Genomic DNA, 26,855 nt, shown 5'->3' on the forward strand with positions numbered 1-26,855 from the left:
AAGCTGACAGTAACCTTCCAGTAGGCTTTTCAGAAGAAGATGGCTGGCCTTGCCTCAGGAGATCTTCACTCAGTAGGAGTCTCTGTTGGTCTCCAGTGTTCACATATATAGTGTAGTTTTGACAGGGACCCAAAAGGCTGTAGTCAGAAGTGCACTTTATAGCTAGGGAATAGTGAAATGTTTGTGACAGGACCCTTGCCTAACCAGGGTAGCGAAGACTTGGCTTTGCTTCAGGTAGCTTTCCCTCACGGGTACAGATTGAACGTAATACCACGAGCATTTTGTATCAAAACTTTATTTATCAAACAAAAAGAATGCACAATTGAATTAACATTTCTATAAAAAAAAGGAACAGTGGACTGCGTGTTCTACAGTGCATTACAAAACCAGCAATTGTATACAACGTTGTGTGTAGAAACAGCCAGAAGAAGAAAAGGTTTTCTTACTGTTTATATTAATACGGTACGCAATAATGTCATGATCCTTTCTTCACTTACTTCAAATCAACAAAATGTACACTTTAATATTGCAATCACTATATCTAATTTGGTTAACAATTCTAAAATTTGAAGATTTTTAAGGATCAATTCAAAATACATATACATACTCAGGATTTAGGACTCGATATTTCACCGTTCCGAGCGTGAGACTCACCACAGCTGAGTCAGTAAAAAGACTGTGGGTTTTTCTCGTATCTTTTCTAACTAGTAGGGTTTTATGTATGACCGCTAGGTCCTGCCCTTGCCCTCCCACCACAACCGTACATCTGTTCCTATCTATACCTTCATTCCAGGTCTACGCAGTCAGCTAGAATTTAGGTGGAAGTCCTGACAATATATTGAGCCAGTTCCTGGTTCAAAGATCACAGACTGTCTGTGACTCCCACACAAGACAACCCATAGAATCATTGCCTACATTATCCATAACCAGTTATTACCACAGCCTAAATAACCCACCACCGGTTTTAACCATAGCCTATCATCATAACAGGTTTTGAGTTACAACCATATCCTATCATATACAGTATAAGAGGTTATAACCATAGCCTATCATCCATAATGAGGTACAAACATAGCATATCATACGTAACAATTTATTACCACAGCCTATCATCCTTTAAAAGTTATAACCATAGCCTATCATCCATAATGGGTTATAACCACAGTCTATCATCCATAGTAGGTTATAACCACAGCTCATCATCCATAGCAGGTTGTAACCACAGCCTATTATCCATATCAGGTTATAACAACAGCCTATTATCCTTAACAGGCTATAACTACAGCATATTATCCATAACCAGTTATAATCACAGCCTATTATCCATAACAAGTTATTACCATAGCCTATTATCCATAATAGGTTGTAACCACAACCTATTATTCATAACAAGTTTTAACCATAGCCTATTATCCATAACAAGTCATAACCACAGACTATCTTCCATAACAGGTTATAACCCTATCCTATCTTCCATAATAGGTTATAACCATAGCCTATTTTCCACAACAGGTTATAACCACAGCCACCCATAACAGGAGTTGAGGGACACATATGGTGGCTACTCCCATTCCTTTAATGGCTTACAGAATTGTCATTAGTAAAACCCAATATCCCATTATTTCTCACATGTACAGGTTCTCTCATCAGCACATTTGGCTAGATAAAGGTCACCTTGGCTGAGCCCTAAATGTAACTCTATTCCCTGTGTAATGCACTACATTTGACCCATATGGTCTCAAGTCACGACTCCCTTTTCCAAAAAACACCATGAGAGAGTGTTTCATGTTCTAGGGTCCTGTCCACTCTGAGAAAATCTCAGAGCACAGCTGGCAATTTTCAAACTCTTTCAACTTTCAACTACCTCTCAAAGTTACCCGGGGGGTTTGTTTCTTTTTTGAGAAGTGCTATCATGTAAGGAGCAGACTAACCCCTTCTTGCTCTAAGTCTGTCCTAATATGTATTCCGTAACCCTGTCATGGCTGATGGCAGAATGAACCTGACTTGAAACGTTTTTCCAGTTTTTGTCCTAAGCCATACAAATTTTTCCGGGATAACTGCCATTGTTATTCATATAAATAATAGTAAGAGGAACACTCCAAATAATATATTAAATTTGATTGTAAAAAGTACCCACAAACCCACCTCCCCCGCATCCACAGTCAATTTGTCAATCAGCGATTTCTCTTTTAAATGTTTTACGGAACTGTACATTAAAAAAAGCACGAGTGAGTCTCAAATGGCATTCTATCCCCTGCACTACACAAGTCATGAGCAGAGAACAGTTCAGAAGGGGTGTATTGTATAGAGAATAGGGTGCCATTCGGGACACGGTTTATTTTTATTTTGTCTGGCTGCAGCTGGACTCCTCCATGGTAAAATACACACATACAGCAAGAAAATATAGAGCTGTTTCTGCCTGTCTCTCTTTCAGAGGATTCTACTTTGGCAGAACCTCAGCTTGTTTGTTGCTCTGCGTTTAGGGCGAGGCAAGAGGAATAAGCACATTTCACGTTTTCACACAGATCTCCATACAAATAAAGTGACTGACGAAGAGAAAAACAAAGAACGGAAAAGCAAAAGTATAGGCACGTATAATGTCTTGGTTTTTCTCAACAATGTAAAAAAAAAAATAATAATAATACAAAATTCTCAAGAACAAATTAATAAAATACTTTTTTTCTCACAAAAACAAAACAGTGTCACAAAAAAGAAGAGCACACTTGACAGTCTGTTTACAAGAAAATAAAGATATTGTTTGTGACGAGTTGGTCTGATCTTTGACCGTTTACAGAGGCCTTTTTTGGCTATACCATTTGGATCTCCCACTGACACAGACATCAATAGCATACTATTCAGCACTTCCACTACTTTCCTAGGGTTATCATTTTCCCAGAGCACCAGTCAGAAATATAATATAAATCCAGATATTTGAAACACTATAATGAATTCACCGCTTCATCCCCTCCGTTCAATTCTCAACATGTTTTGAATGACAACGCAGCTATATAGTCTTTTTTCTCTCTAGGAAAATCCATCTTCAGAGGAAAAATAGTGGCATGGCAAATTATGAAGAGAGCGCAGTAACCGTGGGTTACCAGAGTCAAACTCAAGAATATTGATGTCCTATTTCCGTGCCGATTAATGATTCATTTATCACGTAAGTTGTACATGTATTTTTGTTATCCAGATGCCGTGTTTTGTTTAAAGGCTTAAGGTTATGTATCAATCCTCTGTGGTGCATAGCAGGCCATGCAGTCCCTTAATATGAAACAAGATCACAAGCTGGAAGGGTGTTATAAATTGGTTTAAAAATAGTTGTACTGCAACTGTTGACAGAACTGCTGATTTAAAAATATACTATATGGAATAATATGCATGTTTGTTATATAAAAATGGCCCCCTGCATTGGAATCGAAAACAACCCGTGGGTGATCGTAAATCACGTTTGAAGTCAGTCAATATTTATTAAAGTAAGGTCCTGTTTGCTTGTTTCTGAAAACCCTAAATTAGGAGTTTGTGGGTCGTCATCATCATCAACACCATCAATGCCGTCATTACCATGATAAACAAAACATGTTTGTGCTTGAATGCACAAGAACGCTTCATGTTGGGATGGTAAATAAGGTTGTCAACACATTATCTTAACACGGACAGACACCATGGATTGTCCGGAGTAAATATCACATCTTCATACAAAACCCTTTCATTCCCCGTAATACCGGTAGATATTGTCTTGATTATCAGTCCAGTAGGTTCCAAGACCATCTAAACCTTGACTGGAAGGAGTGGTTATATGTCTTGAGGTTATTTTGATCATTTCAAAGCTACGTTTTGGCAAAACCAAGCAGCTGTCTGTAGTTGTGGTAGGGTAGCAACATGACCAGGGCAGAGACTTGGTTGAAGAGCAGCAACTGGGATGGGCAAGTGGATATAACCTTCCGGAATCAGACATGGTCCTGTAAGGTCTGTCTGGAAATGATTCAGCACTAGTGCAAACCGTATTCTCCACCGCCAGTGGAATGTCCTAGGCTGTCTTCCATATCACAGGGACCCGGGTATGAGACATATTTGGACAGCCACTGGGTCAGAAAGGGTCTGTGTACCATGTCACTGTGGAAAGTTATCTGTCATTATCACCAGGCAACAAGGATCCAGAGAAACTTTGGTGTCAACGGTCTTTAGGTCCTTCAGATTCAGCTGAAATACTTGAGCCTACGAGTTCCCAACTTTGAAACCAAAACACCAGTAGTGAAAAAAATAGATAATACATTGATCAACATAAAAGGTGACATTTAAAGGGAAATCACCGCTGTGGAAAACATGGAAAATTATTTTCTGATCATTCAACTTTTCAGAATCTCCTTTTCAGAACAGAGGTCCTTTTTTGGGGGTAGAGAGCGGTCTGTTGGGGGGAAGGTTCATTACAGTATTTTGAGGGGTACATTGAGAAGTGTCTGTGTTTTTGAGGTTTTGTCACCTTGTGCCCCCCATCTACATGCCATGCCCTCTGGTGGACAACTGTGGTACTGCTGTTGGTCGGTCTGTAGTGCTGCTGAGTTGGTCTGATGGACGGGTCTGTAGTGCTGCTGAGTTGGTCTAATGGATGGTTCTGGGGTTAAAAGGCTGAGCCCGTAATGGCATTGAGCTGCTTCATGAGTCCCTCTAGGCTGGCCATCTGCTCACTCAAGTCATCTTGTTCGTAAACCTAGAAGATGAAAAAAAACCTGGGTCACCAAAAGTCAAAGACCTGAAACCAACTAAGTTAACAACCGTTAAAATAAATGTAAACCAAACCACTTCTGAAACCACTGACAGAATAGCGGACTAGAGACACTGGCCAATGGGGAGTGTTATCATACTTCTGTTCCTTAGAGACGGAAATCTTGTCCATAAGTGGATCCAGATGTAGGTGACCTTGTTATTGTAAAGGGATCAATTTGAAGCGTGAACCGCTTCCACATACCCAGCATCAATACCAACTGGCTATGATCCTCCCAGTGGGTCTCTTAGTGGGCCTCTCAGTGGGTCTCCCAGTGGGCCTCCCAGTGAGCCTCTCAGTGGGCCTCCCAGTGGGCCTCCCAGTGGGCCTCTCAGTGGGCCTCCCAGTGGGCCTCCCAGTGGGCCTCCCAGTGGGCCTCTCAGTGGGCCTCCCAGTGGGTCTCCCAGTGGGCCTGTCAGTGGGCCTCCCAGTGGGCCTCTCAGTGGGCCTCTCAGTGGGCCTCTCAGTGGGCCTCCCAGTGGGTCTCCCAGTGGGCCTGTCAGTGGGCCTCCCAGTGGGCCTCTCAGTGGGCCTCTCAGTGGGCCTCCCAGTGGGCCTCTCAGTGGGCCTCTCAGTGGGTCTCCCAGTGATCCTCTCAGTGGGCCTCCCAGTGGGTCTCCCAGTGGGCCTCCCAGTGATTTGTGGGATCCTCTTCTCATATGACAGTGTGTTTGGGTATATGAGTGGGACACTGTGTGTCTGTGTGTTTGTGAATCAAATATAATTTCACCACTTCCAGTTAAACAGCTATAGTGCCAAACCAGTCCACTGGATCCAGTGGACCTGCCCACTGGATCCGTTAAGTGCCTGTTAGCTCATCCAACTCCAACGGCCCTGTGCTGACATACATTTAAAGGTCAATCTCGGATTCCTTTTTTTGTTCTCAGGCAACCCTTGTGAATGGCTCATGAACGTGATCTTTCCTGAACGCTTGACAGAAGTGCTGAGTAATGCTTCAGGGAGATAGATTAAATATCACAAAAGGTAATATAAAAGCACAAGCTTTAATTAAGATTCACAATCAGATGGTTTAATAAGCTTTACTAAATTAATCCCAGGTGGCCTTTTAAGGCTTACCTAAAGGCATGGGTACCTTCACCGAAATAGCCATCTGTCTAGTTAGTAGAATGGATCCTTTGAAAGTACAGCACACCAAAGGACAACTGTTTCAGTTGAGTGTTCCATCTCTGTGTCATGGCCCTTCTAACACTTTTGTTGAAAGCTACCAGGCCTGTGCATTCTGCTTTGTGAAATGACCCAACATTTTTGGACGTAAAAAAAAAAGGCTGATGTTCAATGCCATTCTGTTGAAGGGAAAAACACCTCCCCAAAACCTAGTGCTACTTGGCGGAATTGAGAAAAGAAGAGCGTATGAAGAATGTGATCGATGCAAGACTATTTATTTGGAGAGACTCCCACTGTCTCCCTGGCTGATGAGAAAAGGCCAGATCAATTACAGAGATAGGTGAGATGGATGGAGAGGAGGACGCTGACCTTTAGAGCCCGGAGGAATCTCTTCTACTCTCACTCCATCCCTCTCCTGCTTTGGCTGCTCCCTCTCTGCGTTTCTCTCTTTCTCTCTACCTCCCTTTCTTTCTCGCTCCCGCCTCCTGTTCCTCCTCTTGCTTTTTTCATTACAGCAGCAGTTCTATGTCGGTTTTATCAAGACTAGCAGATTCTACAAAGGTTTTTTTATATAGACTAACAGGTTCTATGAAGTGTATGCAGTTAACTTAGGTCTATGAAGTGTTATGGCAGTTCTATAAAGACTTCTGCAGGTTCTATGAAGTGTTATGGCAGTTCTATAAAGACTTCTGCAGGTTCTATGAAGTGTTATGGCGGTTTGATAAAGACTTCTGCAGGTTCTATGAAGAGTTATGGCAGTTCTATACAGACTCTAGGAGATTCTATGAGGGTGTTGCCTAATGCTTCTCCTGATTCCAACCCAAGCTGCCTTCTTAAAGTTGTAGAAATTGACATATTAATATTTAATGCACTGTGCTTTGTCTTACAATTCCCTTTGTGTGTGTGTGTGTATACGTCTGTGTGTGTGTGTGTATTTTACATCCTTTCCATCCCTCCATGGTGTTCTGGCTGTTGTTCTCTATTCATTATAAGTAGTCGAACATGAAGTCTCTCTAGCATAATGAATTGTGTGATATTTTTACATCTGACTCTGGAAAGGCTTTGAAAGGCCAAAGAAAATGGCAGAAATCATGTAAATAAAAGATTCATCCAGTGGTCATGGGAAATCTTTCTGTTGACATTCTGCTGAAAATGTCCATGCATGAGGACAATGAGTAAACAGGTATTCCATCCAGTCTGTTTGTGTGTGTATATATGTGTGTGTGTTTGTGTGTATATATATATATATGTATGTGCGTGTATATGTATGTGTGTATGTGTGTGTGTGTATATATATGTGTGTGTGTGTGTGTATATATATGTGTGTGTGTGTGTATATGTGTGTGTGTATGTGTGTGTGTGTGTATATATATATGTGAGTGTGTGTGTGTGTTTGTGTGTGTATATATATGCTTGTGGGTGTGTGTGTGTGTATATATATATGTGTGTGTGTGTGTGTATATATATGTGTGTGTGTGTGTATATATATGCTTGTGGGTGTGTGTGTGTATATATATATGTGTGTGCGTGTATATGTATGTCTGTGTGTGTGTGCGTCTGTGTGTGTATATATGTGTGTGTGTATATACATGTGTGTTTGTATATATATGTGTTTTTGTGTGTGTGTGTATATATATATATATATATATATATGTGTGTGTGTGTTTGTGTGTGTATATATATGTGTGTTTGTATGTGTATGTATATATATATATATATGTGTGGGTGCGTGTATATGTATGTATGTGTGTGTGTATGTATAGGTTTATGTGTTTGGGTGTCTGTGTGTGTGTATTTGTATGTGTGTGTAAGTGTATATATATATATATATATATATATATATGTTTGTGTGTGCGTGTGTGTATATGTGTGCGCGTGTGTATGTGTGTGCGCGTGTATGTGTGTATATATATATATATGTGTGTGTGTTACTTACATTTGCTGAGTCTTCTGGTAATTTCTGTCCCTCCTCACCCATCTCTGGGGCGGTGGGCACGGAGACGGGCAGCAAGGGGGACCTGGCCTTGCCCGCCTGCCCCAGAGAGGCTGTCTTCACTGTCGGCTTCGGGAGGCTGGCACCTGAGAATGCCAAAACAATACACACAATGTCACATTACGTCTTTAAACCAGAGAACCGTGACTCTACCAAACACCACGAGACACAAATGACCAAAAACCCCAAAACCCAAGGACCTCTGAGCTGTAAGGAGATGGGGAGGGAGGGGGAGGTGAGGGAGTGTGTTTGACGGACAGCCCTGACAGCCAATAGCAGTTTGGGGTTCCCCATCTCCCCGCCCACAGGACCAATCGCTTTTCTGTAGAAATGAGCGGCTACCTGGGCTGAGTGTTATCTGCATAATTTAACTGCAAATGACAGCAACACCTGCTAGGTGCTCCAGGCACCGTGGGAGGGACAGGTAGGAGGAATGCTCTGGCCAGACGGTTCGATGACACAAACACAACCCCCCCGTTGGGGTTTGCCATTACTTAAGGATTCATTACAACATCTGTGAAACCACAGTTCACTTCAGCCCACTTAATAACACACACCATAACTACCATCACAGGGTCTTCAGAAAATTAGACAGCAATCAGCTACACACAGCCATTCAAGCCTGTCTGAAAATAGAGAAATTTCCCTTTGTGTTGTGACGCATAGGAGAGACCAGCAGCGCTGTGACTCGGCGCATAGGAGAGACCAGCAGCGCTGTGACTTGCGCGTGAGAGAGACCAGCAGCGCTGTGACTTGCACGTAGGAGAGACCAGCAGCGCTGTGACTTGGCGTGTGGGAGAGACCAGCATTGCTGTGAATCGGCATGTAGGAGAAACCAGCAGTGGTGTGACTCGATGCATAGGAGAGACCAGCAGCACTGTGACTCAGAGTGTAGGAGAGACCAGCAGCGGGTCACCGTCAGTAGAAGCGTCCTCCGATGTACCCCGGACGTCCACAAACAACCACAGTGACTCCTGTAGACTGTATTTGTGTTTTGTTGCACTGGAAAAAGTCAGCTATGATGTTAAATCGATCACATTACAGAAAAAAAACCTTGTTCTATTCCACAAAGTGCAGACTAATAGGGAGAACTCAGGGGAGTGTAACCTTGTCTGTCTGTTTGGAGGGAACACTGCCAGCATCCTAAATGCTACCCTACACCCAACCTAGTGCACTTCTTTAGAACATGCTCCCTAGAGCTAGGGTTGGAATTAGTCATACAGCACCAGAGTTAATGCTGGAACACCAGATCTGTTCATCACCGAATAACTGATTACAGTCAGTCTGTCACTCAGGTCGGTCGACCCCCAAGGAACAGACCAGTCAATCAAAACAGGTTGTAAAAGAGAAGACACACCTACAGCTTGCATTCTCACGAGTGTTGTTCTCACGCGGCCTAATGTGCTGTAATCATCTAATATGAGGTCAGTGATTATTTCCCCCAGCGTGTTACCGAGCAAGTCATTAGTCGCCCGCAAACTGCCGGTTCCTCGTGAGCAACGCATCATAGGCCCCTTCTGTAAAGCAGCACTTTAAGTTATGCTGCAGTTGTAATTATGAGACTGCAAATAAATGAGAATGAGCGTTTCACACAATGCTTCCAAGTCTCTGAAGTAGGCTGCTGAGGTGAAGGCGGACAACAACAGAGTCCTATAACGGCTATCCCAGAATGGCATCTGTGGCTCTCAATGGGTCTCAGGCAAGGCTTAATTATAGTCTCAGCATCCATTGTTTGAGGCGCGCGCACACACACACACGCGCACGCCTTTTGTCTGCCACTTGCTGAATGTTGAGTGACACAGAGTCTCACAGAGCAATCCACACATAATTAGCCCTGGCAGTTAGTGGTAGTGGTGTGAAGATGGTTGTGTGTGTCTGTGTGTGTGTGATGGTGGTGTCTGTGTGTGTGTGATGGTGGTCTGTGTGTGTGTGTGATGGTGGTGTCTGTGTGTGTGTGTGATGGTGGTCTGTGTGTGTGTGTGATGGTGGTGTCTGTGTGTGTGTGTGTGTGTGATGGTGGTCTGTGTGTGTGTGATGGTGATGTCTTTGTGCGTGTGTGATGGTGGTGTCTGTGTGTGTGATGGTGGTCTACAAAGGCACTCAAATGTATATGAAGGTTTACAATTATCTTTTTTCAACAAAGCATACAAGTAGGACACAGAAGTTAACCTCACAAGTTCAGGAAATATTTGTCCCCAAGAAAGCCCCCTAACATGTCCCAAATTTTACCCCACCACTTTTAGTGTTGTGGTGCCACCTCTGTAGTATACAAGTATGCGATTTGAGTTTCAGCACGTTATGCAGCCTCGTAAATATGGTGAATGCAAACAACAAGCCAGATCTTGAGGACCCTCCTGTATCCTTCAGGATACATGTTATGTTTTGCATGTCTTTTTCCCACTGTACCAAAATCATACCGAACCGTGACTTAAAATCTGCGCTACGTACCAAACCGTAACGTTTGTGTTCCGTTACACCCATAATGCATAAGTAAAAACCTTTTTACTGAATATTATGAGATTAATCGCAGTTAATTACTTGAACAGTACTTCATATAATTTATTTTTATATATATATAATATACATTCTGTACATAACATTTGCTGTACTCTATTTCCATGATAAAGACACACTGCAATGGAAGCCAACTGAACCAATAAAACACCTCATAACAAACTTCTGTTCTCAGGCCTGCTAATTACGCCGTCTAAGCAGTTCTGCTTGCAGTTCTGATTTACTGGCTGATGGATGACGACGGCAGGACACTCAGCACTGGACCTGCAGTGGCTTCCTGCCCAGCCTCCTGTTTCCACGGGGAAATGTTGAGGGACTTTGGCAGACTACAGTAGAAACACGCCGTACTGAACTGAATCACATTAGACTACTGCATTATTAGGAGAGAACTCTTGATCAAGCACACAGCTTCAGCACCTCATATTTAACTACAACCGACAATGTCATCTAGGCGACTAACTTGAATCCTCCTGGAACATTTGATGCATGGGATCTTTCGGTTGTGATAATGACCCATTGAATTCCTCATCGGTCATGTAGTCATGCATTTATTAACAGCTAAATATGAGCATTTACATAGCATGACTGAACTGCGGGATTGATGTGTTATGGATGTAGTTCACTGACATTTAACAATGCTGTTATAACGCATTTCTGGAATTGCAGAACAAATAACATGAATAGTGCAACTTCCTGTCTGACTATGGAAGATGCTGGGTGTTCAACCCAACCTGAGAAGATGCTGGGTGTTCAATCCAACCTGAGAAGATGCTGGGTGTTCAATCCAACCTGAGAAGATGCTGGGTGTTCAATCCAACCTGAGAAGATGCTGGGTGTTCAATCCAACCTGAGAAGATGCTGGGTGTTCAATCCAACCTGAGAAGATGCTGGGTGTTCAACCCAACCTGAGTGTTGGCCATCATGCAGACCACAAACACTCGACACCCCATCAGCAGAAGTACTATAAGTCTAGATATGAAAATGTACAACTCCCAGAGTGATCCACTGAGCCAGGAAGCAGTCCTGCCCTGAATCCTGCTTCTGGCCAGGCCCAGAGGCACCACTGGTGAACCTCCATTTTCCACTCACACTAACAGCCGACCTGTGTTCCAAATAGTATTTCCTGTTTCCTACATAGCCCATTTAGTCAAGTCAAGTCAATTAATTTATAAAGCAACAAGAAATAGAAACAAGAAACAAACAAGACAAATGTCCTTAAACTGACTTGAATGGCAAAGAATAAAATATGTTTTAAGACTAGACTTAAATGTCTTGGTGGTGGGGGATGACCTGATAATAATGGTCAGTTTATTGCACAGACTAGGGGCCACAGCCGACAAGGCACAATCACCTTTTGTTTTCATCCGAGACTGTGGAATGGCTAAACTGAACTAGTTTGACAATCTAAGAGGCCTGGAAGAGTGATATAGCGTAAAGAGATCTGAACTGGTTTGATGATTTAAGGGGCCTGGAAGAGTGATACAGCGTAAAGAGATCTGAACTGGTTTGATGATCTAAGGGGCCTGGAAGAGTGATACAGCGTAAAAAGATCTGAACTGGTTTGATGATCTAAGGGGCCTGGAAGAGTGATACAGCGTAAAAAGATCTGAACTGGTTTGATGATCTAAGGGGCCTGGAAGAGTGATACAGCGTAAAAAGATCTGAACTGGTTTGATGATCTAAGGGGGCTGGAAGAGTGATACTGCGTAAAGAGATCTGAACTGGTTTGATGATCTAAGGGGCCTGGAAGAGTGATACAGCATAAAGAGATCTGAACTGGTTTGATGATCTAAGGGGCCTGGAAGAGTGATACAGCGTAAAGAGATCTGAAACATACAATGGTGTCAATCCATGTATTGCCTTAAAAACAAGTAGCAGTATATTAAAATCCATTCTATATTTGACTGGTAACCAGTGAAGGGAGGACATTATTGGGGAGATATGGTCCCTCTTCCTGGCACCGGTCACATATCTAGCAGCTGCATTCTGGACAAACTGCAAGCATGATGATGAGTAACAAATTCCAGAGTACAGAAAATTGCAATAATCAATTTGTGACAATATAAGTGCATGTATAACAATCTCCAAGTCCTTAAGAGAGAGGAAGGATTTTAGTTTTACAATAGTCCTCAGATGATAAAAGCTGCCTTTGACAACATAATTAATTTGTTTGTCTAATCTTCAAGCTGAATCAAAGATAACACCTAAGTTATTTTTAGGGTGCACTACCCCTACTGTTGACAACAGAGCAGTGGGCACTGGAAAAGGTATTTGGGGTTGCAAAAGTGCATTTTGCCCTGGTAATCTACCGCTTGAGAAGGGCAGTGTTAGTGTACAAACTTATTATATATAAACTGTACGCCAATAGTCCTCTGTCAGAATGGCTAAATATCTGGAGGCTATCCTCCACAACTGTACAGCATTTCTGTCGACCAAAGTAATTTCAACCGCTTTGTTTCGCAGCACACCACTTTGTGAAATCAATAAAGACCAATCCCTGCCACATGACAAACCTTAAAGGACCTCAGAAGCAAATTAATGTTTGACGTTTTCAATTGTGTGCAAGAGTGACTTGGCCTGTGCAGTTCTCCTATGGGTTCCTGACAACACCTGACACAGTCTGAAGCCCTACGGGGGTTAAAGAAGATGAAATAGCCGCACTCTGGAAGGTAAACTCTATTCTGGTCCATGTTTCAAATGGCGCCCAACTTTCCTATAAAGCACACTCCTTTCTTGGGCTCTGTTCAAAGTTAAAACACTACAAAGGAAATAGGGTCCGCTTTGGGAGACATCCTGTCGATTCTTCTTTAACTGATTCCCTTGTTGGGCTAAAACGCCTTTAAACTACCTCTCCCAGTCGGACTGCAGGCTAGAGAGATCTACTCTAGAGATGTTTATTGACTATCTAAAAGTGATTCAAGTGTGGAAGTACATAACATTTCAGACAACCAGACAGGCAGAAATGTTCTCCAGTGCATGTTGTGATTTCTGCTGCCTGAACTTTGACCCTTAGACAACTGCTGGGATGTGGATGTTGAATAAGTTCTTCACCTTCAATTTAAGTCAGTTTAGTAGAGTCTTATTTTCTTCCAGACTAATTTATGTGGATATAAACTACTTTGGTAAGTACTAAACTATGTCCTGAAACAGTGTACTGAAAAGTGTCATGTTAGTGGTATGTTTACTTCAGTTGTGAGGTCAAGAATAATGATCAGTTCTTGTGAGGTCAGAACTGGTGTTCAGTTTTTGTGAGGTCAGAACTGGTGTTTAGGTTTTGTGAGGTCAGAACTGGTGTTCAGGTTTTGTGAGGTCAGAACTGGTGTTCAGGTTTTGTGAGGTCAGAACTGGTGTTCAGGTTTTGTGAGGTCAGAACTGGTGTTCAGGTTTTGTGAGGACAGGTTTTATCTCATTGTCAGTTTAACAGCTAACCTGATCCGTACAGAATCCTCCATACGTCATACTCTATTCAACATTCTGAATCTTAACTCAACTAGGCAAGTCAGTAAAGAAGAAAAAGTATTTACAATGAGGATTAAAAACAACCATGTAGGATAAAATGGACAGAAGACACTTAAGATCATCAGAATAAAACGGAAAATAACAGCCTTCAGTATCCTGCAGACCAACTTCATCACCGGCAGAAATGTTTAAGAAAAACCAATTAAATCATGACTAGCGGGGAAAAGGATGGCTGGTGCATCTGTCAGAAGAGATCTATATCAGACTCACAGACAGGAGCAGTAACAGGGAAGGAGAGGAAAAGAGAGGAGGAGTTGAGAGCAGAAAGGAAAGAAGGAAGGAGAGGAGGTATTAGTAACCAGTTTAGAGAAACTCAGGTGGGGGAGAAGAAGGGGCGAAGGGGGAGATAGAGATCAGAAAGAGGGGCGAGACGAGAGAGAGAGCGGTAAGAAATAGGTGAGATAGGAGAGAGAGAAAAGAGGAGGAGGAAGAGTAAGAGAGAGGTGAGGGAGAGGAGGGAGGGAGATGGGGAGAGGTGAGGGGGTGATATCTGCCTCTAGGTGTGTTGGTGCTGAGACCCAGCCTGCTGTGTGAAGGATTCATAGCATCAGAAAATCAATGGGACTCTCAGCCGTGTGAGTAAACAAACATACCCCCACCCACACATCCTGCCCCTTCCCCCACAGATGCAGACATACATCCGCCCCCCACCCCCGACAAACACACACATACATACACACACACACACACACATACATACACACATACATACACACACACACACACACATACACTTGATCCCAAATCTACAAATGAAAAAGCACCTCAAATATTCTTAAAGTTTCTATGGTGATGAGAATTTGGGGTACAACTAACACTTAAGTCTGTGACACCTGACCTCCTGCCCATGACCGCTGACAGGGACCTGCCCCCTGCTGACCCGTGGCTGATGTTGGCAGACTCCAGAGCAGCAGGTCATCAGGCCAGCTCTGATAAGCAGGTTGGTTCAGGTGTAACATGGTAATTCACACACAAACAGTCAAAGACCTGGTCCATTGAGCCACTGCTCCCAGGCCTCCTCCCACAACAACAACGTCTGGCAAATTTGGGAAATAACAAATCATCATCAACATTACACAGAATTCAGCATATGTACGACACACGCACACGCGCACGCACACAACGTTTATAAGGTTGTGAGGATCCTTGATGCTCATTGGGCTTTAGGCTATTAGGAGTAGAGTATGTGTGTGTGTGTGTGTACGTGTGTGTGTGTGTGTGTTGTGTGTGTGTGTGTGTGTTGTGTCTGTGAGTGTGTGTGTGTGAGAGAGAGGAAGCTAACAGAAAAGAGGTCAGCCTCATTGGTTTCCACCCTCCAGGCCATGTCATGTCCAATCCAAACGGATGGAGCTAGCAGCCCTCCCTTTCTAACACCCAGAACTGATACTTTGCTTGAGGCCAGATCACTTTCAGCCATCAAATAACTGATCTCCAATCAGCTCTGCCATCTCAAGATGGGCTCAGTGACCAACACAACATTGATGAGAATAATCAAACTCAACAGCATGTGACGGTGCCCAACATGAAGCCAACAGTCAGGTGAAGCTAGTTACAGTTACATTCATGCAACTGGATTACAAATAATGCAACTGAAATACAAATAATGCAACTGAAATACAAATAATGCAACTGAAATACAAATAATGCAACTGGAATACAAATAATGCAACTGAAATACAAATAATGCAACTGAAATACAAAGTCATTCAGATTCTATTTAGGGTACGATCGCTAATTAGACAAATTAGGAAATATACTGAATAAACGTGCAAAGAAATCATGCTCCGTTTTCGGAGCAATTATGCCTTTTTCAATTTCCTCCTCCCGATCGGTAGGTACACACAACCCTGATCCCACTGCCCAAGGCCACGCTGCACTCACTTGAATGGGGCATCATGGGCGTGTAGACCTTGGGGTCGATGTTGCCCATGGGTGGAGGCAGGAGGGGGTTGGCGAAACTCCGCAGGGGGTGTGTGGGCCTGACGCAGGCGGTGGGGATGGTTCGCGTGGAGACGCCGCCGACCTCCTCCGTCCCTGGGAGAGACAGCTCCCCTCCACCTCCCACTGCGCCGACACCTGGCTGGCTGCTGGCACTGGTGATCAGAGTGGGCTGTGGTGGTTGTGGAACCACCAGCGGACCGCTGCCCTCCGTCGATACTGCTGCACAGAGAAACACAGCAATGACAGGGGTTAGTACGACTGCTGCACAGAGAAACACAGCAATGACAGGGGTTAGTACGACTGCTGCACAGAGAAACATAGCCATGACAGGGGTTAGTACGACTGCTGCACAGAGAAACACAGCCATGACAGGGGTTAGTACGACTGCTGCACAGAGAAACACAGCAATGACAGGGGTTAGTACGACTGCTGCACAGAGAAACACAGCCATGACAGGGGTTAGTACGACTGCTGCACAGAGAAACACAGCCATGACAGGGGTTAGTACGACTGCTGCACAGAGAAACACAGCCTTGACAGGGGTTAGTACGACTGCTGCACAGAGAAACACAGCAATGACAGGGGTTAGTACGACTGCTGCACAGAGAAACACAGCAATGACAGGGGTTAGTACGACTGCTGCACAGAGAAACACAGCAATGACAGGGGTTAGTACGACTGCTGCACAGAGAAACACAGCCATGACAGGGGTTAGTACGACTGCTGCACAGAGAAACACAGCAATGACAGGGGTTAGTACGACTGCTGCACAGAGAAACACAGCAATGACAGGGGTTAGTACGACTGCTGCACAGAGAAACAGCAATGACAGGGGTTAGTACGACTGCTGCACAGAGAAACACAGCCATGACAGGGGTTAGTGACAGAGGAAAGAGAGAAGAGAGACAAAAAAAAGAGAAGGCGAAACAACTGAAATGGGAGAGAGAAATGAATGAGTGATAATGAAGGCAACAGAGTGGAAGGAGGAGAGAAGAGAGGAAGAGATATCGGTCTCATATCTACACAGTTGACTCATGCTGTCCCAGTTTGACCTCCTCCCACACACCAGAAATATCGCCCTCTTCTCTTCCTGATATAACATCATACATGTTATCTTCTCTTCCTGATATAACATCATACATGTTATCTTCTCTTCCTGATATAACATCATACATGTTATCTTCTCTTCCTGATAAAACATCATACATGTTATCTTCTCTTCCTGATATAACATCATACATGTTATCTTCTCTTCCTGATATAACATCATACATGTTATCTTCTCTTCCTGATATAACATCATACATGTTATCTTCTCTTCCTGATATAACATCATACATGTTATCTTCTCTTCCTGATATAACATCATTCATGTTATCTTCTCTTCCTGATATAACATCATACATGTTATCTTCTCTTCCTGATATAACATCATACATGTTATCTTCTCTTCCTGATATAACATCATACATGTTATCTTCTCTTCCTGATAAAACATCATACATGTTATCTTCTCTTCCTGATATAACATCATACATGTTATCTTCTCTTCCTGATATAACATCATACATGTTATCTTCTCTTCCTGATACAACATCATACATGTTATGTTATCTTCTCTTCCTATCCAGGGCCCACTGCACCAGTGTAAGGTCTGACGATGGGTCTGAGGATTTCATCCCGGTACCTAACAGCAGTCAGGGTACCGTTGGCTAACATGTGGAGGTCTGTGCGACCCTCCAAGGATATGCCTCCCCAGACCATCACTGACCCACTGCCAAACCAGTCATGCTGGATGAAGTTGCAGGCAGCATAACGTTCATCACTGCATCTCCAGACTCTTTCACATCTGTCACATGTGCTCAGTGTGAACCTGCTCTCATCTGCGAAGAGAACGGGGTGCCAATGGCGGACCTGCTAATTCTGGAGTTCTCTGGCGAATGCCAATCGAGCTGTATGGTGCTGGGTTGTCAGCACAGGTCCCACAAGAGGACATCAGGCCCTCATGCCACTCTCATGGAGTCTGTTTCTGACAGTTTGGTCAGAAACATGCACACCAGTTGCCTGCTGGAGGTCATTTTGTAGGGGTCTGGCAGTGCTCCTCCTGTTCCTCCTCGCACAAAGGAGCAGATACCGGTCCTGCTGCTGGGTTGATGCCCTTCTATGGCCCTGTACAGCTCTCCTCATGTAGCGGCTTGTTTCCTGGTACATCCTCCATGCTCTTGAGACTGAACTGGGAGACACGGCAAACCTTCTAGCGACGGTACGTATGGATGTGCCATCCTGGAGGAGGTGGACTGCCTGTGCAACCTGAATGGGCTGCAGGTACCGCCACATGATACCAGTAGAGACAAGGATACTAGCAAAATGCTAAACTAGAGAAGGATCAGTCAGGAAGGATAAGGAGAGAGCAACTGTCTTGTCTCTGAAGTTTAATTGACTTGGTGTTCTACTGGGATGATTACATGATCCCTTAATCTTTTTGAGCAGTATATATATATATATATAATGTATACAAAATATATTTAATATAGATATATAAAGACACAAATAAAGGTACAAGATGGAACCAAATTAAGTTATTGAGAGCGATGTCATAGGTAAACTAAAGAACTATAAATGGGAAGGTTCTTTGAAGAGAAAAATAATGAAATTTGAAAAGTTCTGGAAATCCAGAACCCGAATTGAATAACCCCGCGGTAAGGTTTTCAGCATCTTTTGCAGATTTGGAGTGAATTTCTGAGTTACCAGCAGCGCTTGACATATGTGTTTGACAGAGACGGGACATAGTGTTGTCACATTCAATCATTGTCAGTCATGTGGTCCATAACATTGGAGATCCTGTGAATATCATACAGTTCAAGAAGTGAATATGCCAACATTAGAATTGTATTATTTAATAATTTTTCATATAGTTGAGATGCAAACAAATGATTCACCATGTAGAACATGCAAAAACATTATAACAACAATTAAAAATGTAAAATATAAACCATGCTGGGAAGTCAACCGTTTTTCCCGAACACAAATCTACAGTGATGGGTCGGAGATATTACAGTAATGTCTTATTGACATTGGTAACAAGTTTGCAGAGTCAAGACATTATATCTTCACTGTGCTATAAAGGTTTGAAACAAGGTGGACTTGGTACTTAGAGTTAAAAGGCCAGGCATCTTCGCCAGGGGGCTTTGTTCAGACCATAACATCAGGGACATAAAACAACACTTAATGTGTGTCTTTCTATTTAACCAGAAAAAGACCCTAGAGGTTAAAAACCTATTTTGCTTTCTTGATATGTTAGACATCAATCGCTCCTCGCTGTTCCCTTCACCTCTCTCTCTTCTCATCTTCTCTCTTTCTCTCTCACCTCTCTTTCTCTCCTCCACCCACTTTCTCTTCAAGCTTGTTTGTTCACTCCATCCTGACAGAAGTGATTTCCCAGACATTGAAACTAACCTAATGCCCATTCTAGCCCGGCCTGAAGAACCACTCTGCTAATAATTTACAGGTCAATGAGGCATTAGCCAATTACAGGGCTCATGGACCCAACAGCACCCTATTCCCTATGTAGTGCACTACATTTGACCAAGGCCCATAACGCTCTGGTTAAAAGTAGTGCCCTACAAAGGCAATATGGTGCAATTTGGGACACCTGCCCAGTAATTGGCTAATGCATCTTAGCTTCGCTGTCATTTAGCTGCCTCACCATGACCGTTCTTAACACAATGACAGCAAGCATGGAGAGAAGCAGAGTGGGAGAAGAGACAGCTAATGAGAAGTAAATGTCTGTTTGTGGTGTAGACCAGAGGTAGGAAGAAATATGAAGACGGAGAAGACAGAGAGAGACAAAATGAGAGCTGCAGAAGCCTGGAGGGAAAGTAAGAATAAATAAAGGAGGAGGAAGGAAACCCTCAAAATTATTTCCAATGTGTGGTGTTCTTGAGGGAAAGAGATGGACCATACTGAAGTTACTGTATTTGTTTGACTTAGTAAGTACTGATATAAGGAGAGTAGTAACTAAGTAAGTATTGAGACACAGAGAGTAGTGACTTAGCAGTGTTTCCCCTTCTTCATTTCAGTGGTGGATGGGGTCTGCACGCTGACATCAACATCACAAAATGGCCAATGCTTGAAATGCTACAAACATGTTTTTAATGTATTTATTTGACAATACTTTCTTAAGATCATTCCCTAATAATAACCTTGGTACGCCCCCTCCATTGACCATTCTCTAAAACTGTTCATGGATCACCTCTCAGACTCCTAATAAAAGCCTCTAGCTACTAACATTATATTTGTAACTTAAACTCTCCAGGAATTACGTACAATACATTCACTGTGGCACTGAATAGCTTTTGTTATATATGTGGTTGGATTTATAACATTACAACACAATCCCTCTCCAAAGCTAATGAGCGCAAGCAGATTAACAACAATATTTTTTTTATATTGGATATGTTCTTTACATTAACTTACGACTCAAGCAATGTGATCCACCTTATAATATTCATTACCTTACGTAAAGTATTTTTTCCTTCGAAAATCTACACAGTACACACTATATATACATTGCAGGCCTTTATTTTTAAAGGAAAAATACGAAAACTGGAGGTCTTAGAGTTGCGGCCGAATCTGTAATCTTCCCAGCATGACACTCATCTGTTGTAGCCGATTATAGCTATCGAGTTGTGCCAGTTAGCTAGCTTCTTACCTTTGGTTGTCTCACAGACAATGGCTATGTTCTTTATATCAATGTCACAGACACTTTCTGACAGTTCAACACAAAATTGCGCGTGCACAGACATAGCCAGTTACATTTCTCTGACCTCACTAGAAGGCTGAATACTCAGAATGTCAGGTGCAGGATGTTTTTGCTCTACTCTGATGCTCGTGCGATAGTAAACTTATAAACTGCACTCAGCTTGGTACCAAAAATACGTATTTCATAAACAGATTCAGTTGTTCTGTGGCAATCACAATCTAGCAGCGGCGGAGCGCCGCTCTGATTACAATAACAGGGAAACACTGGACTTAGTAAAAACTGAGACACAGAGAGGCTGGAAGACCAAGCGACAAAGCAAGAAATAGAGCTAAGAAAGAGACAAAGACACAGTGAAACAGAAAGGCGGGATAGGGTACCTGCTGTGTGGTAGCTGCGGTCCACTGTGAGGCTGGGAAAGGGCATGGGTCTCAGGGTGAACTTGGGGTGGCTGGTCAGCGTACTGTGGCTGTACCCACAGGTGGGCGACGGCAGGACACCGGGGTACTGGCTGCTCTCCAGGGTTGGCACCGGGATGGCACTGACCACAGCTGGAGAGGAGAGTGGAGAGACGGACCAGGGCAACACCATGAGGTCAGTGACAGGCAGCAGGGCACCTGTGGGGCCCTGGATACTCACAGCCTTCATAGGGATTAGGGTTGTGTTTGGGAGCGCAGGAACATAATCAGATAAACAACTGCAGATAAACTATAAATACCGCTGTTAAGACTGGCGCACGGAAACCCAGAGACAGACCCACTGACAGGCAGACAGACAGAGCACTGACCTTGAGACACCCCCTGAGGGCCTAAACAAGAAGGTAAATGATGTAGGAGTAAGGTGGAGTGGTGGCGGAGGACGGGGAGGGTTGGGGGTGGAGGAGGATGGAGGTGAGGAGAGGTGTGCTGGGCTGTTAAAATGCCCCGGGTCCTCCACACAGAGAGGGAGAGGGAGAGGGAGATGTCTATCTCTTAAACTGACTATGACCTGGAGGGGAGTAGAAAGGAGAGAGAGAGAGACTAGGGTGTGTGTCTGTGTGTGTGTATACGTGTTTGTGTGTTGCTTTCCTCATGTTTCACTACCTAGTGTGTGTGTGTGTGTGTGTGTGTGCATGTGTGTGTTTCCTTCATTATATTACACTAGCTAGTGTGTGTGTGTGTGTTTGTGTGTGTGGGTGTTTCCTTCATTATATTACACTAGCTAGTGTGTGTGTGTGTGTGTTTCTTTCATTATATTACACTAGCTAGTGTGTGTGTGTGTGTTTGTGTGTTTCTTTCATTATATTACACTAGCTAATGTGTGTGTTTGTGTGTATGTGTGTGTGTGTGTGATTCCATCATTATGTTACACTAGAGTTTTCTCTCCTCTAAAGCATCAAGATGCATCTATACCTGGCAGCACTCTCAGACACTTTCATTATGTTACAGTACCTAGTGTGTGTGTGTGTGTGTGTGTGTGTGTGATTCCATCATTATGTTACACTAGAGTTTTCTCTCCTTTAAAGCATCAAGATTCATCTATACCTGGCAGCATTCTCAGACACTTTCATTATGTTGCACTAACTCACTATCAACATGTCCTCCATATATAATATAAAAGTAGGTGTGTGTGTGTAATATGCTGTGTGTTTTTGTGTCTTAACTAATCTTTGTCTGTATGACTTTCCTGAAGTGAGAACAATAAGTGCAACACAATAAAAGACACACACACACATTCTAGAACTGTGTGTTGTGGCTTTTCTTTCCTTAATGACACAACAAGATATCCTTTCGAAATCTGGTTTGTTGACCAACTTAGTTTTTTGTGTTTTTTTTTGTTACGTTCAGGTATTAATGCCGGCTGCTTAAAATTAACAACAAGCTTTGGGATAGGTTTAAAAAAATGTGTTTTGTGCTGAGCTCTGACTCAGAGTCTTGAAAGTTTAATACCAGTGAAGTTGTTGTTCTTCTTTTTGTCAGCGCCCAAAGATGTGGACTAAGACAAACGTCTCACAAAGCACTGGATCTCATGAGCGTGCTGACACCGCTACTTGAATAACTTTTTTCAGAAATACGTAATTAAAATAATAAAACATTTAATTAAACATAAAGAATTAAACCTCATCAAAAGGGAAGTATATTAATCCCCTACTAATCCTCTCATTAAAAATAATCCTGTTCACGGAATAATTCTCAAATGCATTGTGTTATTACACAATATTTCTTTCATAGTCATAGAAAATTGGTAAATCAATAAGAAGACAAACAAAATCCTAACATTTTAGATCTTGGATCTTAGTGACAAAAATGAAGACACATGTCTATCTTCTTCCTAAATCCTAAAACAGTCCCTGTCCCCCCCTACGCAACAGCTCAGTAAGCCCTTTAAAGTCCCATATGAATAACAACATTTAAAGGGTGACTTCCTGAGAGCAGTGAGAGAATTAATAAAACCATAAACCTCAGGGACTCGGGACATGAATAATGGAATTTCACTTTTAATTTATAACATTTTATGAAATTAAAATTAACAAACCAATCCTATTGTTTGAGAAATCATAAACTTCCGTAGCAAATGAACACCTAATTTAGGAGGTATTTAATTTTGTAAACACGTCTCATCTCAAAATGATTATTTTGCGTGAAATTCGGAAACGCTCTAAAATAGCTTTGAGACGAGACTCCAATGTACATCGTTGCCATCTAGCGGGACGGGGTCACTGGAAGGTCAAATTAGTCCCTACACCCTTAATCACGTCACTCCTTCATTTGTGCAAATGGCGGTAGTCAGCATGGACGCAGAGACAGACGAGGACAGAGTGGAATGAGAAAAGGCTCCATTTGAGATTAAGGACCGGATGTGTTAGGTCGGGAACCTTGAGAATCTACCTGGGACCAACCGGTTCATCAAGAGGGATCAGCCAATAAAGTTGGAAGTCCAACCCACTTGACAACACTGATTTACCTGACTGTTGTTAAAAGGGTGTGTTGGCCACCAGAGGACTGTATTGGTCTCTATGGTCATGAACAGATGACTGAGGTTCAGGTCTGCATTAATACAAACACATCAATCAATGTATCTATTCTCGGCCGGCCAGGCCTGGTTACCAATCAGGCCATTACAACTGGTAATCGGTTCGTTCTGCCTTGATGTAAGACGATGTGCTCTGTCAAGCAAAATTACACGGCAGACAATATAAACTGTCACAACATTGGTCGGGGTAAAAATGATATTTTGGATGTTTTTTCTGGTGATGTTGCCTAACCTGCCATAATGTCCCAGTAAATAGAAACAGTATTATATTCTGTTGATTAAACTAAAGTTAGTCTCTTTCTCCTTTAATTAAATGATATGGAATATAGAATTTCTGCTCTGTCCACTATGAAGTGATTTGCCTAATTCGGTATCTGACAGGGTCTCTTCCACCTCTTGTCCTCTCAGGTCTATTTATTTGAAAAACTCTGGAAATGTTTCCAAAATTCTCAGGTTTTACTAAAATCGGAGATAGGAAATATCTTTGATTAGGATGGATTATGCGGAAAATCTGAATCCTCTAACAAGGATTTTCCGGAAGGCTGCTGAATTTTTGCAATCGTCATCAGTTCATGGTTGTCTTTTACTGCTTAACTCAACTTCAGTTTAATGGGGTCATAATCTGATTGGATTATCAGATTAGAATGAGGATTAGATTTAATGAGCCAGTACAAGATGATTAATCCAATTAAAACAATATAAGTGGCATTCATTGTTCAGATGTTTGACTCCACACTCCTCTGTTGTCATGTGGGACTAAACAGAGTCTGCTTCCCAAATGGCACACTATTCCCTCGTTATGCACCACTGTTTAATGGGTTGTGACAGAGCTCTGGTCAAGAGTAGTGCACTGATGTGAGAATAATCCATTTGGGTAAGCATGGTGTACCTGGGGAATGAGACACTTAACAGCAGACTAGTTACCAAAGTGCCCTAATGATGTCTCTAACAAGATGCCCTTATTAGTGTGAGATTAGTGATTAAAGCACTGACTACTCCATCTAACAGGTGGAATCATCCTTCATCATCAAACAGCCCAGACAACTGAAAACAAGCTTCTTCTAACCAGAACCCCTAAGCGAGGAACCAGGCCAAGCTCTCTTCCTGATCCTGTCTCCCTGATCGGCCTGATCCTGTCTACCTGATCCTGTCTACCTGATCCTGTCTCCCTGATCCTGTCTTTCTTTTCCTGTCCATATTATTCACAGAGCCCCTGAACATGTGTGACAGGACCCAGGTAGGTGAGAGGGGATTGAACCAGACACAGATCTTCAGACAGCCCTGGTGTGTCTTCACTCCCCACTGCTGGGATGACAGTCATTGGGAGATGGGGGGGCGGGGCTGCAGGATGTGTAAAGGGGTTGTACTTACAGAACAACAGATGACTATCACCCCCCATGTATCTCCTTCTCTCTTTTTCTGACTCTTTCACCCTACCATTTCTCCACCTGACTTAACAAACAAATGTTTTAAAAAGGAAAAGCATTTGAATGGTCATAAAGACATGAATCTGGGTTTAGTTGACAGTGTTCTTTAAGGTCCACTGGTCCTTTTCTGGTTCCAACGGGTCAGATGTCCTGCTGCTTTGGTGGAACATGGTGGCATTTCACCCGACCCAGACAGGAGTTCACCAATGTCTTAATTATTTTCAAATGCTTTGTGGGTCTATTTGATCTGAAAGAAATAAGTGTCTCTAATGTGGTCATACATTTCGCAGAGGGTTAGGAAGTGCAACCCAGTCACCACCTCATTTCTTGGCTAGTGTACACTCACTCTCTCTTATCTTGAGAGCAGGTTCTGCCTTTGGCGGCCTCTCTCAAGCAGGCACATGATCGCTGAGTCTGTACATAGTCTAGGCTTTTCAGAGATTTGGGTCAGCCACAGTGGTCAGCCATTCTGCGTTTTCACTCTCTTGCCTCTTTCTCTCCCTCTCACCCACTAGGTAGCCTTAGATCTGGGGGGGCTTTCATGTTACTACTGCAGAAAACAGAAGTGAGGGATGACAAGAGAGGGAGGTACAAAGGTCTAGACGAGAGCAAAGGAGAGGAGCAGAACAGAGCGAAAGACGGAGTGGGGAATCTGGTAATTACCAGGGAAAGAGGAAGGAGAGGATGCTCAGAGGGGGAATAAAGGAGGGAGGGAAATGAGGAAGAGCGAAGAAGGGTAGGCGGCAGGAATGGAGGAGGGGAAAGAGGGAAACTGGAGAGGAGGGTGGAGGAAGGGGTGATGGAGTGAAGGTTCAGTTCATTGAGTATGAGATGTGAGGCAAGATACTACAGAGGTAGATACTGCTATGCAATGAGCTGACAGGCAGACTCTAACAACTTGGAATCAGGGTTAACCCTTCTATCAGGGAGCAGAAAGAGCTGCAGTAGAAACACAGGAACGCGTCAGCTCTAGGGCCACAGGAACGCGTCAGCTCTAGGGCCACAGGAACGCGTCAGCTCTAGTGCCACAGGAACGAGTCAGCTCTAGGGCCACAGGAACGCGTCAGCTTTAGGGCCACAGGAACGCGTCAGCTCTAGGGCCACAGGAACGTGGCAGCTCTAGGGCCACAGGAACGAGTCAGCTCTAGGGCCACAGGAACGCGTCAGCTTTAGGGCCACAGGAACGCGTCAGCTCTAGGGCCACAGGAATGCGTCAGCTCTAGGGCCACAGGAACGCGTCAGCTCTAGGGCCACAGGAACGCGTCAGCTCTAGGGCCACAGGAACGAGTCAGCTCTAGGGCCACAGGAACGAGTCAGCTCTAGGGCCACAGGAAAGAGTCAGCTCTAGGGCCACAGGAACGAGTCTGCTCTAGGGCCACAGGAACGCGTCAGCTCAAGGGCCAAATCCCCATTTTGAAATTCAACAGGGGAACGCACGTTTGTTTTGCTGGTCAAAATCAATTTGCAGCCCAGTGAATGCAAGTTATTAAAATAAGTATAGGTCCATAATAATTTCTACATACTTAGTATTAAGTTGTTAAGATGAAATGTTTTTTAACCCTCCCTCAAAAAACATGTTTTGCAATACAACACAAGGGGTATGGTATATGGCGAATATGCCGCAACTTAAAACTGCTCTCAGTTTCATACATTTGAGTAGCACCTGCTGCATTGCTGACCAGCAGAGCCAATGTCATTTTTTAGGACATCTTCAGCCTGGCCTACGATGCTTATCTGCTCTGAGGACAGAGGTTCTCTCTGTGAGGTGGACACAGAATGATGATATTTGACCAAGGTGACTAG

At 43.3% G+C, this 26,855-nt stretch overlaps 1 protein-coding gene across 2 annotated transcripts in view; it reads right to left on the reverse strand.

Moving 5' to 3' along the window:
- Positions 1–277: 277 nt before the first annotated feature.
- dcc (DCC netrin 1 receptor) overlaps positions 278–26,855 on the reverse strand; it is a 254,985-nt gene continuing 228,407 nt past the window's right edge. For both annotated transcript variants that reach the window (XM_029117184.2, XM_029117182.2), the window contains exons 26-29: positions 20,994–21,164; positions 15,795–16,073; positions 7,824–7,966; positions 278–4,708 (exon numbers count right to left, since the gene is read on the reverse strand). In XM_029117184.2, coding sequence (XP_028973017.1) covers positions 4,619–4,708; positions 7,824–7,966; positions 15,795–16,073; positions 20,994–21,164 — 683 coding nt within the window. In that variant the 3' untranslated portion in view covers positions 278–4,618. The remainder of the gene's footprint in view (positions 4,709–7,823; positions 7,967–15,794; positions 16,074–20,993; positions 21,165–26,855) is intronic.

The sequence above is a fragment of the Esox lucius genome, chromosome 23 (assembly GCF_011004845.1).
Source record: "Esox lucius isolate fEsoLuc1 chromosome 23, fEsoLuc1.pri, whole genome shotgun sequence".
NCBI classification, from domain to species: Eukaryota; Metazoa; Chordata; class Actinopteri; order Esociformes; family Esocidae; genus Esox; species Esox lucius.